We start from the raw sequence: 20,182 nt of genomic DNA, 5'->3' as shown, positions 1-20,182 counted from the left end.
TGATATGTCCTTATGACTTAAAAAGCTGGGGAGGCAACTTCACATCCCATGATACTCAAGTTTTTTTTATTCCAGACCTTGCATGTGGGAAGTAACATGTATTTTAGTCTTAGGAAAGCTATGGTGTCCGGGTAGATACCACAATGAGGCACCTACCTGGAGTCAATGCCTGAAAAACCCTTAGCAGCAGCTGTCTTTGCAGCATTGTCTGAATTAAGTCCTTAAAGAAGCACTGCAAAACCAGATTGGACTTGCTTTTAGAGTATTACATGTGTGTAACAGTTAAAAATGCATCAGTAAACATATTCTTCACGTGTACGAAATGCCCTCCGGGAATTCTGACTGGAAAAGAAGAAATCCTGGTGGTTGCCTCACCTTAATTTTCAGAGAGTCAGTGTCATAAGGACTCGGTGTGAAGTCAGTGTGCACTTTGGCTCGGCCACAGAAGGGCCCACTGTAGGGAACTTCATCATCCAAACGGAGGCTGTCCCTGTTGCTTGTTCCATCTGAACAGCTGGTCACCCCACCTTGAAGAGAGTCAAGTTGAGAGATCTTGTGAACCAAATGCCCAGGCATGCAATCCTGCACAGCAGCAGAGACCATGCAAAAGCACAGAATTAGAGATAGACTGTGCTCTGTGGTTTTGACACATTCCAGGAAAAACACATTCAGTAAAAAGCATACCTGATGAGACCGAAGAAAATAGGCAGGAGATCTTTCATTAGCATCTTCCCTACAATAATCTTTTTCTGGTGATGATAGTAATAGACTACACATTTTACTTACAGACTTTTTGAAATATTACCTCTGCAGATTAATAAAATGTACTCTAAAAGTGCAATTTAGGGAATTAATTCTGCTGAACTTCTCCTGTTTATTCAGAGAAATGAAAACAAGTACCGCAGAAGTTATTTTATTTCATTACAGAGCTAGCTGAAACATCAAAAGGACCTGCATTGCAGAGGGAAATTTTAATCTTATCAACATTTCTGCCTGTCATTTTATCCAAGTTGAGCAATAAAATATCAGCAAAGTAATTCAAGCAAATTTGAGCAAGCTCTGCAATATCCCATCCAAATATGTTTTTAGATAAGAGCAGCAGTGTGTTGGAAGTAAACTCCCATATACAATTTTCACAAATCACATCACAGAAAATTATCATAAAAATGGTTTTGTTTGAGGTGATTGCTTAAGTGCATAGCTCTGTCTCAGGGCCAGATTAACTACTAAGTGCAAATATTCTGGCCTGCAGCTCAGGTCCCCACTTAGGGCTCGTAGTGCCGGCAGTGATGGCACAGCAATGTCATCATGGACAGCTGGGGGCTGCTGCCCAGCAAATGTCCTCAGCAAAGGAGCAGATAGAGAAGTGGAAGCAAATTCTACTTCTCATCAGACATTCATCTCTTCTCCAACTGAGCCTCTCCTGTTGGGGGAAGGTTTTGAGTGGGCTTCCAGAGAAGCAAACCGTGTTTCATTGCATCATGACCTGAAGCTGCCAGGAGTCAGGCCCCCATCACTGACCATCTCAGAAACATCTTTCCCTTTGCCTGCCTCACACCTGCTGGCAGACAGATGAACTCACAGTCACTTACCCCTGATAGGATGCTTATGTGGCTGCACCCAGTGACTGTAGCCTTACGGGTGACAGACCTACAGAAGTGATAGCCCATTTATGGCATTTCCTATACTCTATGTTATTATTTTTTTTTACTTCCGTTAATATTTCCACTCTTAAAAACATCCAGCTTGCTTCTGGAGAGAAGAGTATCTACCTTAGCTGCACATTTTCCTAACTACAGATTTTCTTCCAGGCGGAAGAGCTCTTTACTATCACTTTTTTGATCACCACCTGATACCTCAGACTTAAACAATAACAATATTGATCCAATGACTGAATAAGAGGTGTGGGTATCCTGTACTTACTGGAGGAGCTCTGGCCACTGTTCAGGCTATAGAGACTTTCCATAGAGTCACTGGCTTTTAGGGAGGCCTTCTCAGTGTGTATTCCACCACCAGGATCACTGTCATCTTTTCCTTCTTCATTCTTTAATGTGAAAATCAGATGTTACCATTAAAAAATGTATGTTAGACAAATATCTGTTGGGCTTTTTCCTTGTCTTTTAAATCGTCATTGAAGATTAACTCATCATTATACTTTATTAAGAACCACTTTACTACAGAAAGCATTTTAGAAGTTGATGCTTGGTACTAAGAATGCCCTGCACCACCCCTAGAACTCTGTGATCTTGGATACATCCCACCTCCTCTCTTCCCAACTCCATTCCCCTCCTTCTTAAGCAGCCAAAGTGATCCTCTATCTCAGAAGACTGCAATATACCACGACAGTGACAAAGGCTTACAAGGCAAATTTGCAGGTAGTTTTTTTTTTTCTGATTGTCTCAGAGGAAGTTATAGAAAAATTAATTCTGAAAGCAAATGGTGAAGAGCTAGCTGATGCAGCTGTGTTTTGCATTGAACTTCTGAAAATCATGTTTGCTTGGTGTCAGGCTGGCACCCAAGCCAGAGCACTCTGGAGACAAGTAGCACACACATACAGCATCCAGCTCCATGCTCACTGCATTGCCCCACCTACTCATTGGACTTAGAAGCCAATGCCTTTCAGGATTAACAGGTACACTTTTCTTTCACAAAACCTGATGGTTTCTGAAATTGGACCTTTTTTTTATTATTATTTATATATTCTATATCCATATTTATATTACACATACTGTTTAATAATATATTTTATAGATTTGTAACATTAAATCTCAACTTTGGAATTGCAGTCTATTTGGATCCATGTTTCAGTCACAGGTAAGTTAGGGAAAAAATGACATAGTGATGAGCTTCCAAAGGACAGAATGTCTCCAGCAGATTTCAACATGGTATCAACATGCATGATATCCTGCTGCAACTGAAACATCCTGTAGTACTTAGGATTTTAAGGTTTATTGTGGAAAATATTTTCCTCATCTGTTGGCTGATGATGAAGTCAAGCAAAGATGACAGTGCATGTACAAAGCAGAGACCCATACAGGTATGTATAAGGCATAAGATTGAAATGAAAGACTATATTGATTTTCACCAAGGACACTGCTTGCTACACCAGTCAGCAGCATAACCCATAGAGTAATCAGTGGGCTGGTATTAATTGTCATCATTTCCTGCAAGAATGAAGATTGTGCTTCACATGTGTCCAACCAGATAATTTATTGAATTGCTGTCATATGAATTGTTTCTGTAGATGTGCAGAAGATAAATGTTGAAATTCTTGATTTTTCTTTCTTGTTATATAAAAAGCAGAGGATTGCAACCTCTCAAATTTTATCAAAAAATGCAAGCTAAACTTATGAAGTGTGAATCCTTGTCTTTGACCTCCAAAAACTGTCTAAAGAGATCTTGTAATATACTACTTTCTAACTGTGAAGTTTCTTATTTATTTTCCCTATTTATTTGGTATTGACATGTGCTAGATAGGATGCAGACTAACCACATCTTTTATGATGGCTAAATATGTCAAGCTCTTTTTCTTTATATTTCTAAAAATTTAGAATTCATTGACAAAACATACTGAGAAAAACAGGGCTTGTAGTGTGTAAAACATCTTTTATGTTTAATAAAGATAGCTTGAAGATTAGATAAAAGCAGATAAGATGAGAGTTGTCATGCTTTCGGGTACTGGCTGACCTCTATACAATGGACTTTGGAATTAATTATTGTATGGAAAGATAAATCCTTCTAATGAAGCATTTTTTGCAGCTTGAGTATCAGACTGCTGACGGGGTTCATCTAATACTCCCTTGAGTCCAGATCAGGGGATATTTTTTTTGGTGATTCTTACAGATACGTTCCTTGATGACAAAACAGATTTCAGTGATGTGAAATTCTGATGTCTATCTTGGGCCCTGACTGCATGATGCTTTAGTTGTTTACGTGCATGTATGTGTACATTAACATGCACATGAAAGAAAGGGTACATATTGAAAACTGTTTTAATTCAGTACGTATCATGTTTTCATGGACTGTCATAACGTGAATTGAAACATGCACTGGAAAAATGCATATAATATTTTTAGTTCACATGTGTTATCAACAAATTTGAGATTCTTAAGATGTATTTACCATCTCCTCAGAGAGTGCCTTGGTGTACTTTCTGCCCATCTTTTTCTTCATGGTAAGGGAAATGGCTCTCATCTTCTTCCCCAAACCTCCTCCATTATTTGCTGCTTTAGTTTGGACTACATCTCCGACGTCACTTACAGTCTCCAACTCAGGTATCTGATTCAAAATGAGAAAATAAGGAACAGCTCACCATGGAAATGAAATTCAGTGTAGTGGAACAGGAATTAGGAAAAAAAATATTAAGGCCACCAATGCAGTCAATACAACAAAAGTCACTCATAGCCATTTCCCTGGAGATTTGTGTACCTAAATAGGTGTGCAGCACACTGCCTTAACTGGGATTGACAGAAAGAAAACATACTTTATGCCAGAAAATGTTTTTTCCCATTGTTTATTGTCCATAATTCAAACAAAAATTGAGGGGATTTATGCAGGTTCTTGAAAACAAAAATGACACATCTGTGGGTTGTATACACATGCCAGTTACTTTGGGAATGCACCAACCTGAAGAGCACTTTTGTCTTTGAATTTTTTTTTTTCCTAATCTTCGTATCAAATTACCAAAGTTGAGGTGTGATTCTCTTGTTCATTTTGGCAAGGACTCAGTCAACCAAACAGATTCAGGTACACAAGCTAATTCTCACCAGTGTAAAATATACACAAAAGCTTTTGCATAACTTGTGGGAAAGTAAACTGAAGAAAGTAAAACTGTGTTATACAGACCTCAGCTGAATCATCTGCCTTTGATATTGAGTGATGCCTGAAACGATCAAAGCTTCCAAAGCTGCTTGTGCGCTGTAAAAAAAAAACAAAACGAAAAACAAAAAACACAGAAAAGATATATCTTGACTCGCTGATGGTGTTTTGTTCTGTTATTAAGACTTAAATACAACTGTCAAGTCACTTGGTTGTGTTAAAAATTCCCCCAAGACCAGTGGACCATGAACAGCTACATGCAGCTAGAAATAAGCAAGGAGGTGACTATAGGGGAAAAAAATAGTGACTGTACAGCCAGAAGCAGAAAAATGAGGAAAAGAGAACCAATACTGCTTCATATGGATATGACTGAGGTATTCTACATTAGTTTCACATAAATTATACACAGATACCTCTGAGTTATTTCTAGGTAAGATTGCTGTCCATGAGCTTAGAAAAACAGATGTTTCCATAAATATTATATGAGCTGTAGAGTCAGTTATGGTTGTGTCAACTGTGGCAAATTACACAGTTTACTTTCACAGATGGAGAGACTGCTTATGGTTCTTTACCAACTGGAATCAGCAAGGACCATCAAGGATTATGAATATGTTTTTTCCAAAATGCATATGTTGCAGAGGTAGTAAGCAATAGACTATTCAGGCAGGCTCTGTGCTTTAATTGCCAATCCTCCAATTTAAAAATCTGATTTTTAAATGTACATGGGCACAATTTTTCCCTGTGACACAACACAAGAAAAGCTGGGTCACCTGAGCTGTGTATTAGGAGACCATGAACTGATTGGTATTACTTCCTTCTAATTTTCACCCTTTCTGTGTGTGGATAATTAACGTGGTAAGGATGGAAGTGGCAAAGGAGATTTTTGCAAGAGAGGTCACACAGAAATACCTGCCAGACACATCCAGACAAAATTGTCTGACACTGCACAGCCCATGGTAGCAAACGGAATAAATTGGCACTGATGACAAGTCAGAAGTCCCTTCAAGTGTGGCCCTAGCAACAGTGAGAATCCAGACATTTATCAGCTCTGCAGTGTATTTAAGAGCTTGCTTTTCTATATTCACCAATACTCAAACCATAGCGACTCCTTTTTTAAAAGTTCTTCAGTCTTCCATACTAAATGAAAGACTATTAGTCTATTACTAATATAACACCAGGTTTCTTTAAGTAGGGTTGATTATTATATACTATGCAAGATCATCTCAGTATATTTCTGGATATTCAAAATCCCCTCTGAAGGGAAGAAAATACATTAATGATTTCAGACCACCTGGTTACATGTTTTCATGTATTTATTCATCCATTTACCTCGCCCACATGATTTCAGCCAAATCATTTCCTTGCTTCCCCACAAGCCACACAAGCCATCTTTTCATCTCACCCCCATGTTTTTAAAGCCCGTGGGCATCCCATTGTGCCCTCTTTCTTTGTCAACTCCAGCTAGCTCCATCTGGGAATGCCACAAGCTTCAAAAGGGTCTGTGAGTCCCTGGATCTGAGCTATTGTTACAGCTTTCCAATCTTCTCTACCAAGTAAGAGTTTTCATGAGGTAGGCTCAGAGGCAAGTGATGTAAACCATCCTTTGGGCAACAAAAGAGGAGGACAGAAGGACTGGTTTAATAGCAGGTCCCATGGTCTGCCTTTGTGTTGCACACATGCCTATTGCTGGCATGAACCTTCTTCCAGAGAAGCTACAGAGAAATCTCTCAGTGATGGGAAGAGGAGCAGAACTGCCCAAACATGAACCTCTGCAGAGAACTTTGCTCTTGCTACCCTCATCCTCCAGTTCCCTACCCAGGCATCAGAGATAGTGATGCTATGGGAGTGTGATCCCACAGCAAGATGGAAACCAAAGACCTGTTTGAGCAGAGACCTAAGTAATGATTTCAGCTGCTGGCAAGTTTCTGAGTGCTGGAATGTCCTTTTATCTGTCTTGCCCTCAGTTGCCAAGCTGCTGGTTGTTGCTCTCTCTCCTTGTACCCTCCTGTCTCAGCAGCAGCTAACAGGAATCCTCAGTAACAACATCAGGCTCAGGTGGCATTCAGGCTTTGTAAGAGTGATCTTAAGGAAGGAGTTCATCAAAATGATACCAACAACTTGGAGCACTCACATACCTCCCCCGGGTGTTTCCATCCAGGAAGGACTTTGTCTTATTCTGTCCCTGCTCATAAATCACAGAGCTACTATACATACTAGTTCCTTTATCTCTCACACACAGTCAATTTTGAACTAAAAAGAGTTTACAGAGGGAAAAAAATATGACAAAGAAAATCTATGGGAAACCATGTGCAAATAATTTGTCTTAAAGTCTCTATTCAAGAAAAAGAATATTAGCATTCCCTGGAACACAACTCAAAATAAAAGCTCCTTGCTGTTTAATTTCCCTGTCTTGCCACACTAATTTATTAAACTTCTCCCTTCCTCAAAAAATAATATTAAAAAAAAAAAAAAATGTGAACATAGCAATGGCAGCAAGATGGAAGAGAAAGCGTATTCACATTTTGGGTCCATGTTCTAACTACTGTGGCTTAAGAAAAAAAAAGTAATAACTTCATTTTTTCCCCAACATTACTGGGCACATCTAACCTGAAAAATATTTCCAGCCAAAGGTTATTTGAAGAAGCTGACCCAGATTTTGAATATTTTTGAAAAGTAAAATGACATTTACTGTTCACTGAGGGGAAAAAAAACCCAACACAACTCTCCTCTTAATTGATTGTAATCTCTTAGAAAACCTTTGTTGGCTAAACATTGTGGTTTATTTGTTTGGTTTTGCCCTGTGTAATTGAAAAGGACATATTAGATTGTATACTTTAAATTTATATAAAATTTCCATAAAGAACTTTGCTATTAAGTAGATGAACAATATCCTGTGGCAAGGGGTGAGCTCAATAATATGATATAAAAACACAGCCCCAAGGATTATGGTTCTATTAGACAGGATTAACACCTTTCACTGGCTTGTCAACCCAGCCAAATGTGCCCTGCAGCATGGCGTGGGAGGCATAAAAAGAGGGAGGGAGGGATTCTCTGCAGTTTTGGGAAAGTATAAAATAGTCTCACACAGTGATCTCTAAACATACCCTGACCTTTCTGCTGCATTCAATCACTTCAAGGCGTTTAGTAAGAATAGCTGTATATTAAAGTGCAGATGTGCTGCAACTATTTTAAAAGGAACAAGAAGAAAAACATTGTTTATTGTTGCTCTTACCTATAAACAGCTAGAGCACAGGGAAATCAGTTATTCTTTTTCGACCCTTGAAACAACCTTATATCCTACATGTGCAGGAGCCTTGGGCTGTTTTGTAGCATACTTCAGTATTGCTTCATCTCTATTAAATATTAATAAGGGTTGCAGGATGATTTCCACTATTCTAGATAATGGTCTTGTTGCACTGGAGAGCACTAAATAAGGCTGCTTCAGCAATTCTCTAAACCAACTTTTTCCATTAAGTAATCAATAGCTACCACCTTTTAAAAATGTATTCAACCCCATTATACTGATAACGAAAAGCAGATTTAGGAGCTCTGGGCTTTGAGGGGAACATGACTATTACTTTCAGTAGTGTCAGTCACTGCATTAGTGTCAGCGAACACCTACTTTGTAAAGACTCGGCCAGGTCTTATTTCCAGGTGAAGGGAAGCTTTTAAAGTAAATGCAAAGCTACTAGGAGAAAATATGCTATTGACTTTTGATACCAGGATTCAGCATCCTATAAAGTTAAGTGATTTTTCTGGCTGCATTCATGCAAGGGCTACCAAAGGATATGTTAAGCAAATATGAATTTGCTTAGTAAAATCTAATGGAGGCATAAGCAGAGGAGAGCGACTTTCATTTTCCTGCACAAGTCCCAAATCAAATAATTTCTACAAATCAATGTTGTAATTTTCATTCCTACCCCCTTAGTATATCAAATTATCATAGTAGACAATATCAAAGATATTTTTCAGTATTTTAAATCCTTCTTACATCTTTGTACCTTCAGCTACCTGAAATCCAGGAACTTTAAGCAATCCTTTTAAAGATGTAAGTGCTAGGTAATTGCTGTTTATTTCAATTTGGACAATCTGTATTTGCCGATCTGGTTTGTCTGTAAATAGTCTATTATTTTTCCCAGGACATGGTATGGTATACAAATAGAAAGAAAAAAAAAAATAAAAGAAAGAGGCTTTGCAATTAGTATCTATCTCATAAAACATCCTTTCCTTGTAGGGCATATCATAGAGGTGACTTAGTTCTTATGATAAACTAGTCAGAGCTTCTCCATGTCTAAAGACAACCTTTGGGCCAACACTGGCACCAGTTATCTTGCTAAATAATCATTATGGTTCATGGTCATCTCATATTTTCCTTCAGACAATTCACACTGCTCAGCGATCTAGTTCCCTGCTGTGAGAAATTCTGGACCATTATGTTTTGCTTCAAGTCCTATTCAAAATAGCTTTTAAGTCCAGCATGATGCAATGGCTTTGTACTGACCCTCTCACACAGGGAAATCTCTTCAAATTCCTCCATACATTTTCATTGTTATCTTCCATTCATCCTTAGACTACCCACATAAGCTGCAGAGGGGCAAATGCAGTCACCAAGAGTAATGTAAAGGGAACTTGGCATGTTTCCCAATTTTCTTGCTTGCCACAGACATTTATATTCTTCTCTTTCTGATCAGAAGTAGCCACAGCAGCTCCCAAGAGGACAGTCTGTGCTTACTGCTTTGATCAATGAAGATAAGTGGAGCTCTGGATTTGACTCATTTCATCCATTCTCTGATGCTCCTCATCCCTTAAGAAGAAGACTACTCTGAGAATGAAATTAAGAGTTACCAAGGCAGGGATGACTACTGCCACTCTGCCAGTTTATCTTCTTGAACAGATAATCAAAGAAACGGCCTCAGACCTTTGGAAGAGGCAAGATAACAATTTTTAGCTTTTGGGATGTTCTGTGGACAAAAAACAACTCCCCCCCTTGCTTCTGTATATATAAAAAATGAGAATGTGCATACAAGATTCAGTAACTCTCCAAAGAGCAATAAAAAAACCAAAAAACCAAAAACAAAAAAGAAAAAAACCAAAGAAAAAAAACCAAAGGAAAAAAAAAAAAAAAAAAAGAAAAAAAAGAAAAAAAATCCCCCACAACATTTTGTCCTCCTTACCACAGGTATATTTTTCTATTTACACATTAGTTACACATATAGAACTTCTGAACACTAACCAAGCTATTAATGTAACTTTTATAGCCCACAAGAAACATGGCCTAAACCTTGTACTTCACTAGTCAAAAGCAATAAAAAAGATACAGCTTGTTCTTGCTAACTCAAATGGGGCAATCTCCTGAAATGGCATTTTTAACTGGCTTAAAAATGACTCTATAAATGACTGGTTGTTATGATGGTCTAGTATTCAGTTACTGCACTGAGCTAAGGAGAGAAAGGTGCAAAGTGTTTTGTGGGCAAAAGTGCTACCATGAAGCATCAAAGCAAACACCCTCATTTTAATGATGGAAAATGGCTGGAAAAAGAAAAGCTGCATAAAATAATGAGTTAATTGTACTTAGCACTTCTTCAGGTCAATAAACTTTGCTCTCCAAAGTAAACAGTGAGCAGCTGTTTTATCAGTACTGCTATCTGGTACCAGCCTCAGTCTCCCGAGCCTGAACCGATGCTGACACAAAGCACGTAGCTCCTGATAACCCAGCCCACACGTCAGAGTTTCCACCAGAAACTCAGTTCTCGAGTGTTTTCAAAGGGCAGCATGAGCAGGGCAAGGGCACTGATGCAGCTGAGAGTGAGAGGGAGGCTACAGTTTGTGGAGTTAAATGAGAAGATGGTGGTTTGCAAGGTCTGTAAGTCTTCTTCAGGAAGAGGCAAGCCACATAAGAAACCTGAGCAAAAAGGCAATTTCACCTGGTAAAAAAATGTGCTGTGTTGGTTTTTGTTTGTAAGGAACTAAATAAGGAGGCAATTTTAGAAACATTGTTCTTAACACTTGGCAAGATTTTTTGCAACGGAGTCTTGCAAAATATGCAAGGGGAGAGAGATCTGAGTCCTCTTTCTTTACATGCTCATTGACCCTGAATTTTGAGCACCGTCATTCCCGGACAGTTGCTGCAAAGCCGAATGAGTTCCCAGTGAGAAAAGTCATTCCAAGTGCTCCTGTGGCAGTCCATCCAATTCTGGGAGTGTGCACACAGGTATTTGCAATAATTATGTAATTAAGGCTTTATTATTTATATGACATTTAATTAAAAGTGACTTTCAGTGGCACACAAAACCATGAAAAGAAAATGACTTTAAAAGAAGGTTAAGGATGTGTGACAAACTCAGAGGAGCTATGAAAATGACAGTTAAGGACTTGGCATGATGAGCACATCTAACTCCCTGCTACCCTTTTTTTACCCTTCATTTACACATGGGCAGAAACATCGAGGGACAAACCTGAAAAATCTACCTTCCACAGACCCGTGACTGCAGTAAAGGGGTGTGCTGTCTGAGTGGTTAAACACTAAGCTTTTGGGAGGCTCTGCAGGCTTTGACCTTTAATGTATTACACACCAATGTCTTTCCTCTCCTGAAACTTTCTCCTCTCCAAACCTGATGAATTCAAAGACAAGTTCTCATATTTTAAAAACTAATCACCTTGCTTCAGTTAAAGTCTTTTCCCCGCTTACTTATACAGCATGATTTTATTAATGCTGTGTGTTATCTAGGGCCTGACCTTGCAGGGTTCAGATGGATTTCTTGTGCGAGAGGAATTACTCACATGCATGCTTGCAGGCTTTAAGTGAAGTCAAAAATAAACATGGCCAAAGATGAGCTGAGAAGCATGTAGCCCCCAAGGGCTCAGTTTTAAAGGGAGACCCATACCTGCCCAGGACATACGGAGTGGGGCTGCCGGTGTCCTCCCCCAGAGGAGGTGGGTACGTGACTACCACAAATACTCCTGTGCCAGAGCAGAAGTGGTGCTAAGGAACCTACTCTCTCATCATGCTATACATAGTCCACAGGCAGAACAGCAAGGGGGAGCACAGCATGTCTGAGGGCTTTGCTGTTCCTTTTGGCAAGCCTGAGAAGTGGTCACAGCTGCCAAGTGCAGCACACCCGCCTGCACACCCGACAGCGGAGCAGCAGGGAGCAGGCAGAGATTACACCTGCCTTGTGTGACAGTGTTCTGGTCAGAGTTCCTGTGACCCAGCCCTTGTACTAAAGCCATGCAAGATCCTTTACAGGAATGGCAGTGAGAGGCTCCTTGCCTATCTTACACTTCATTTATGAATGACATGGGAGCTGGTTTTGTTGCCAGGGAGTCACCTGGAATTGAAAGGCAGCTTCTGCATTCCTTGCTAGGGAGAGGCAGGTTTCTCATGGAAGGTGTTCCTTCAGATGACCTTTTAGATGGAAACAAGGTTAAAAAATAACCTCTAAGCCATGGTTAAATCTAACCATCCTAAAAGCTCATTTGGTTTTTCTGAAGAGTAAGCAAACTTTAGAAAACCCTTATACAAGTTTTACTGCCATCCTGCAGTCTTATCCTTGAAGAAAGCTAATGACCAGCAATAAGCTAATTCTAAGAAACTTGGAGGAGGGGGGAGAAAGAGAGTTAGTTTTTATTACTTTTAAATGAGTGTTTGATACATCATATTGGTTCCCCTGATTAATGTTCACAGCAAACTCAGCCATTGGAGTTGTAATGTTTCTGCAGGCTTCCCTACAGCAAAGCTTAGCCATTAATTCAGTGGCATATGTCAGCTCAGCAGAGCAAGGTCACTCTTCTCTTTCAAGGGGAACCTTTTTAGAAATAATAAAACTGACAGAAAGTTCTTTTTTGCATGCTTTATGTCACCTGAGGTTGAGTGCTGCAGTTAATATCACAGAGCTTATAAACATTCCCATCTTCAGCAGTCTCCAACCCCACTGGGCTCCTGGAACCTCAACTTTTTTCTTTTTTTCCTTCCCTTAAAGTAATGTAGTGACAGCTTTATGTGGGGCAGATATACAGTCTGTAATCCTAAATGAGCATAAAATGAGTAAAAAATGAACAAACCTTTTCTTAGGCTTTTTAGAGGAGAAATTTTGGAAAGCACTAAAAGACTGCTGATACTGCAATATCCATTTAGGATGTTAGTGCTTTGAGGAAAAGATGTAGGATTAAGGACTTTGTCTCCATGGATGCTTGTGCCTGTGGCTAATGGGAGAAAAATTTAAAATGCTACCAGCCCGCCTTGTTTCCATTTCACTTTTAATTGATACTGCAGTATCTGTATAGGCATGGGATGTAAAGAGAGCACAAAGTTAATCTATTTTTGGAATAATTTTGAACTTTTAAGTAAATAAAAATGTGTTAGTCTTCTGTTATGATAACCAATTGTAACTGGAACTTATTGGTATAAAAACATTATGGAACACGATAAACAAACTATCTGAAGAATATGATCCAAACAATACACCAATTTTTTCTCTCTCATTATCTCCCTTCAGACATCCTGACTACACTTGATTAATGAATCCATAGTGAGATTAGCTGAAATTGCCTTAATGGAGAAGCACTATAGTAGAGAAGCAAAATTCAGTGCAATATCCATCATCAGTCACTGTGAATTTTAGTGTTTCATCAGATCTATATGTTCATTTATTTACATTATTTTTATCTTGGGGAAAAAAGATACTATACTCATTACATCAGGTTAACTTTTGACTCCTTTAAAATGATCAACAGTGCCAACACTTTTTCCCCTTCATGTGTCCTCCCTTGTCAGAAGGCTGAGTTCCAGTATTGGCTTATTGCCAACCATGGGCCAAAGTTACCATAACTGTCCAGTTTAAGAAAGCACATGTAGCACTTCATTGCAGTTTTGCAGGCTTCAAAAACTGAATGTGCTTGCATAAATATGCCTTGAAATCTAATATACTCCTTGGAAATTTGAATCCATAAAATAAATTCAGTAAGCTTTTAACTTTGCCCCAGTGTGAAAGCTGAAAGAAGGGTTCCATCTCAGGGTTTCCTCTTGAATTAGCACTGCATAAGAATACTTGATACAGAAGTTATGATGTGTTAAGTTATAGGGTTTCTTTGTAGCATAAGTTTTACAACGCAACCCCAAGGAAAGAATCTAGTTATCTGAAGACAGGATAGCACCCTGATTCTGTTCAGATCACAGAAATAAACTAATACAATCAACACTGGGAGTACTGGGCACAGCAAATGTTACTGTATGATGGGCACATTGATTCCCTTTTCTCTTTTTGATTATATCTGTGGCAAGGGGTTACTGTGATCACAGCCCAGTGGAAAACTACAGTTTCATCTTGTGAAAAACAAATGTACTAGATGCTTGAAGTATGCTTTCATTCTCACAAATAACAAAACTGAGACTGTGTTTTCACTCCTCCCCTGCTCCTGCAGCCTCCAGGAAGCCTGTGCAGCTGAGGCACTCTAAGCAATGAGATGATGCTACTGAGGCAGACAGTGAGAGCTTTGAGGTGTTCTTTGCACCCCAGATTCAAAGCCATACTCCAAATCCTACTCAAATATGTCTTACAGGACTTGGGGAAATGGTAGGAAGCTGAATCAGAGTAGGTTTAGGTTAGACATCAAGAAAAGGTTTTTTACCCAGAGGGGAGTTGAGCAGTGGAATCATAGAATCATAGAATTGGCTGGGTTGGAAGGGACCTCAGAGATCATCAAGTCCAACCCTTGATCCACTATTGCTGCAGTTACCAGACCATGGCACTGAGTGCCACATCCAGTCTCTTTTTAAATATCTCCAGGGATGGAGAATCCACTACTTCCCTGGGCAGCCCATTCCAATGTCTGATCACCCTCTCAGTAAAGAAATTCTTTCTAATGTCCAACCTAAACCTCCCCCGGCACAACATGAGACCGTGCCCTCTTGTCTTGCTGAGAGTTGCCTGGGAAAAGAGACCAACCCCCACCTGGCTACACCCTCCTTTCAGGGAGTTGTAGAGAGTGATGAGGTCTCCCCTGAACCTCCTCTTCTCCAGGCTGAACAGGCCCAGCTCCCTCAGCCTCTCCTCATAGGATCTGTGCTCGAGTCCCTTCACCAGCCTGGTTGCCCTAGGAACAAGCTCCCCAGGGCAGTGGTCACAGCACCAACCCTGCCTGAGCTCAAGAAGTGTTTGGATGATGCTCTCAGGCACATGGTGCCTGAGATTTCGTAGGGGGGCTACATGGGGACAGGAGTTGGACTTGATGATCCTGATGAGTCCCTTCAAACTAGTCAGATTCTATGGTTCTATGATCACTGCAAAGGGAACTGTGTGAGCTACAAGGTTTTAAGCTTTCATTAATAGGTAGAAACATGTTGCTTCTCCCCTTTCCTTCAGATACTAGCTACAATCTAAAATCACATAGTTTTTAGACATTTTACCACAATTAGTAAGGGATACTGATCAGTCAAATGTAAACTACTTTATAGAGACAAGAAGATCATGGAAATACCCCCACAGACAATATCAGAAAAGCTTTGCTATGTACTTGATGAATGTTTGCTGTACCATTATCAGTCATTTTATGCATTTTAGATTCCAACCTGCTCATACATCAGTGAACCATGTCCCCTTTCCAGAAATTTGAAGTGTTTTTTTGATTTAACTTCTTAAAAAAGGAGGCAGAAGTATGAGAGAGTGAAAGCAATTAATGAGTGGAAAAGTTCAGCATCATTTTTGCACAGGTGAAGGCAGCAGAGAGTCAAGCTGTGTGAGCCCATTCAGCTGTCTCAGCCACTCTGTCATCTCATCTTCACACATCTGCTTTTGGCTCTGCTGTTGCTAAGTGAAGCTGATTCCTTTATCTCATGGCTGCAGGCTGTTGGTGACAAAGCTCCATTTCTATCTCAAACATAATGGTAGAGGGAAACCATGAAGCTGAACCATAGCTTTTCCATATTTTCTGGTTGAACAGCACTTCCCTAGTGCTTCTTGGCTCCCTGAAGAAGCCATCAGAAACACTGCAGAAAGACATAAAGCCAGGTACTCCAGTATTTCAGTAGCCTCATGCCTTGTTGGATTTTCAGTGTAAGAGAAGCAAACCTGCCTCAGCTTCTGAATGGGGTCAGCATGACCAAGTAGAGGAACTTAAGTCTTCTCAAGTTCTCAAGGAAGTAACCAGTTAACATCCCATAGAAACCAAGTACAGGAGTGTGAGGTTGCTTGGTTGTTCTTGTGAAGATGATGGAAGAGAGGAAAGCATTAAAAGGGAAAGAGACTAAAAATCCATCCAGAAGACATAATGGTGCAAAACAGAAGATAGATGATCAGATCTTCTTCCCAGAGAAGAGCTGATGGCTAATGACAGATGCTTTGCTGTTGATATTCAGCATACAAGAACCAGTAGTTGTTAAGGCTGGCACCCAAGCAGCCTGAAGACTGTGTACAGGTGAAGCTGTTACTCAGCTTTCTGTGTATCTATGGAATAAGCTAAAGATGTATGAGGAAAAAAGTGGCACCAAGGTATATAATGCATATAGTCAAAGAAGCAGCTTCCTTGAAGCAGTTAAAAATCTCTGAACATTTCCCTCTGCTGGAATTTCAGCCTCAGATTTGTGAAGAAGAAAAAAAGGAAGAACATGCCCTTGGGTCACTGTAAGTGGAAAGAGATATAAAAAGCTAGAAAGGTAAGAGCAAACAGGCATGCAGGAAAGAATTTATTTCAGAAAGAAGTAGCTGGTCATTCATCTTCCTATGGAATATCAACACACATACAATACGCCTTCAGCTGATGCATGAAAGTTTTTCATTAGGATGGTTTAAAGGACATATGACTTGCTAATTATTCAGAGCATAAATAATCTCTATCCTGGTTCCAAGCAGCAAAATCTTTTGCAAGAACATTGACATTGCCAATATCTTGAGAGAATAACTGTTTCTAACTACTGAAATAGCTCTGCTCTCTCTGCTGCAAGCTTTCAGAAGGTAAAACTTCAGGCATATTGTGATCAAAGAGGCCCAGAATTTTTTTATCCTTCTCTGGAGTGAGTATGGCCAGGGGTTTCTGACCACAGATCATGGGGTTGATTCTTTTGGCTGCAGTGTTTGTAGCCCCCCAGAAATTTCTCATACAAGCTGGCTAGCAATGGCTTGACAACAAACTTCAGTCTGGCTTTATGCTATAAAATAGATTCCTAGAAGATTGTTGAAACCTAAAAACTGTAGGCCAGATCCTCTGCCATTAATGCCTGTAAAGAGTTACTTTTTTTTTTTCCATCATGACAGGCATCCTAGCTAATGTTTAGTTCAGGGTATTTTGGGTTTCCTACAAACACAATATTGAAGTAAGTCAACTGCTCTGTAAAGCTAATTAAAGAATTAGAAGACAACTAATGCTGATATATGTGACCCAGATATTTGTACTGCAGAATTTATAAGAGGGTACAGTTATAAAAGATAATCTGGTTTCGAAAAATAGTTGGAGAAGGTGGTACAGAAATACTTTTTGAAATACTCTACCCTGCTTAGGAAAGGAAACAAAGAACCAAAGTGCATTTGTTACTCTAAGCAGAGTGAATATTAATGTTAAAATATTCCTTTTGGAAAATTTTCTCTCTTGTTTTTAAATATTCTGCTATTAGAACTTATACCTGCATTTTGAGAAAGGCTGGTGAAAATTTCAAAGGTGCTGTAATCAGGGGAACAAAATAAGCCAGGACTGGAATAGGCTACAGATACAACTTTTCCTTTGGCAAATGAGCCTGTGTGTTGATCTGAGGATCAAATTGTGGAATCTAGTAATCCTTACCAGGTTGCTGGCAAGGGGCAGGGGAGAGATGGCTGTTCTTTCCCCCCAAAGATTTTGGATCCTTACTTTGTGGTGAGAAAACAGAATGCCCCAGATTTCAAGACTTTAGCTGGAGAGATTTGCTAACACATATTTTAAGACACAAAAAACTTTCTGAAACTGCTGTTGAAAAAAAATTAAATTGGCTGATGATCAAGAAGTAAGATGATGAAACAAACAAATAAATACCATGGGTGAGAGGAACAGTAGAGCTTTCCATTTACACACAATAAATATCGTAAGGTTGACTCTAACCTTGCTCTAGTTTTTTTATGAAGCCTGAGGGAGACAGGAAACACCTTCTGAAGTGCTACCTGCAATCCCCATTTTCCCTATTTGCACGTCCATGGTTATTATAAGTAGCATCTTTTCTTCCTCTGAACCCTCCCTGATAAAGGCCCACAGATATTTCCAGCATAAAGCAGGTTCTTAAAGCTACTTCCCAGATGTTGTCATCCATTTCTGCTTATTTAACAGAGTTTAAATGGATTTTGACAAACAGTCTTTCTTCAAGAGGCAATGCAGTAAAGACCTTTAATGACAGAACTATGTGTCATCTTTGCCTATAAGCATAAATTTGCACAGCGGGCAGTGCAGTGAAAACAGCTTATCATCAACTCATCACCTCTCATCATTGTTAGAATGAAATGCAAATGGAAAGGAACATCACTTCAGTCATAGTTGTGAAAATTAGCATCTGTGACATTAGCAGTGGCTCATTATACACTCAAAATTTCAGGGAGACAGAAAAGGAATAAAACTTGCTCTTTTCAGAGCTCTATCAGTCTTTACCTTTGAAATAAAATTAAACCCCTCAGCTTTCCCCACTCAAGGATAAATTCTAGTAAATATTCATCAACACTGAGCAATCTCTTCACTGCAGATCTTGTCCTACAGAAAATGTAATTATGTCTTGAATTATTTTCGGTGTTTAGATTTGCTCTACCTATTTTCTATTTTCTTTTCTTTAATAGGTGTTCACCACTGGAGATTCACAAGCCACTGCCAAGGAAAAAAAGTTGCAATAAAGCATTTGCTTATAGCATGTGTCTGCATTACAAGCTCCAAACACTTATGCAAGTGATAAACTTTACTCAGATGACAAATTCCGTTGAAGTCAGAGGGACCATGAAAGATTTATTCATCTACGTATTTACAGAAACAGGATCAGTCTTTCTATGAAGAATATATAAAAAGGGATATTCTGGCCTCAGTGCTATGCCAAAAATGGGCATAGATTTTTGTGGACACAGGGTTTTCTCTTAAGCTTATGAAAAGGGAAATTATTGCTATGAAATAGTACTAGGGAACAAAATTTAACATTGGTCTTGACACTGTTTTCTCATAACCCTAAAAACAAATAACAGGCTATCACCTAAGTAACAGAATATTGATTTAATTAGAAGCTTGGACACATTTTTGTCTAAACAAAATACACAGGCATTGACCCTGAATTGTCTTACACACCAGAAGTAAGCTGACTTTCAAGCACCAGGCACATTTGGAAGCCAAATAAGGAAACAAAAATGTCTCAAACCTTTAGCACAATTATAGATCAACTGTCACCTAGAATAATGACACAAGACTTCCTTCAGTCAAGCCTGAAAAAAAATGGCACAAAGTCGGCTTTGCTTCAGCTTGAAGTAAAGCCAAGAATCATCAGGCAGTTCTTAAGTTTGCTGTGTCGGTAGGAACTGGAGAGAGAGAGAGAGAAAGGAATAGGCTCTCCCCATCACATTACACCCTGTAAAGTGGGAAAGGCACTGCACAGATATTTAACAGATTATTTGCACGTTCTTTTGTCATTTGCACCTGGTCAAATGTGTAAAACAGTTCAAAGTGTGCTGTAGAGTAGCTGAGAAAGGCTTACATGGTGTTTTATTTGTATTGTGTCAAGATGTGGTGCTGCCTGAAGCATATACAAAAGACAAGACTAGATTCTCTAGAATTTCTTAAGAAGTTTTTTCTCACCATATTTGTAAATCTGTTCCATGCCACTCCCCCAATACAATGACACCTGTAACATCACAGGGGTCAAAGAGCTTAAAATACGGGTGATTTTAGGGGTCTTTCCTTCATCCTCTAAGTCAATTGCTCTCTTTCTCCCCCAACTCTCTAAGGGATGGTGGCACAGAGTGCTCAAACTCATAGGTGAAACACATATGGTAAAAGCATTTTTCCCCACACTTGCTTTAGTACTTTCTTACTCTGTAACTAAAACTCCATCAATGCAGGAGACGCAGTCTCCTGGCAGTGAGCTGGTGCAGCCTAGGCTGATTCTGGCCATCAGCATGATCATGGACTTCAGGAATATATGCAAGACCCAGTTTGTTTGATCTCACCTGCCCACAAACAATACTGCAGCTACACCAAGACACATCCCCTCTGACAGAAAAGGGGGCACGTGAGGACTGGAAGGAAGTGCTGACCAAGAGCTGCTACTTGGAGGATGCTCTGACAGGAGGTGCACGGGCTCTATTCAGATAGGTCATTTAAGGTTCTGGATAGACAGATAGGTTAGGTTAAACACCCCTGAAATGGAGAGCTTAGTCCT

At 39.5% G+C, this 20,182-nt stretch overlaps 1 protein-coding gene across 3 annotated transcripts in view; it reads right to left on the bottom strand.

Annotated features, from left to right (window-relative positions):
* The window catches only part of SAMSN1 (SAM domain, SH3 domain and nuclear localization signals 1), a 92,700-nt gene that overhangs the window by 13,250 nt on the left and 59,268 nt on the right, over window positions 1-20,182 (bottom strand). For 2 of the 3 annotated variants that reach the window (XM_071755681.1, XM_071755691.1), the window contains 4 exons: window positions 4,846-4,917; window positions 4,123-4,278; window positions 1,924-2,044; window positions 376-527 (listed from right to left, as the gene is read on the bottom strand). In XM_071755681.1, coding sequence (XP_071611782.1) covers window positions 376-527; window positions 1,924-2,044; window positions 4,123-4,278; window positions 4,846-4,917 — 501 coding nt within the window. Of the gene's footprint in view, window positions 1-375; window positions 528-1,923; window positions 2,045-4,122; window positions 4,279-4,845; window positions 4,918-8,050; window positions 8,072-20,182 lie in introns of those variants that run through there. The other variant, XM_071755700.1, reaches the window with a different exon arrangement.

The sequence above is a fragment of the Heliangelus exortis genome, chromosome 1 (genome assembly GCF_036169615.1).
Source record: "Heliangelus exortis chromosome 1, bHelExo1.hap1, whole genome shotgun sequence".
In the NCBI taxonomy this organism is placed as follows: Eukaryota; Metazoa; Chordata; class Aves; order Apodiformes; family Trochilidae; genus Heliangelus; species Heliangelus exortis.
The sequence above is the reverse complement of the archived record's forward strand: the minus strand, read 5'-3'. Positions and strand labels throughout refer to the sequence as shown.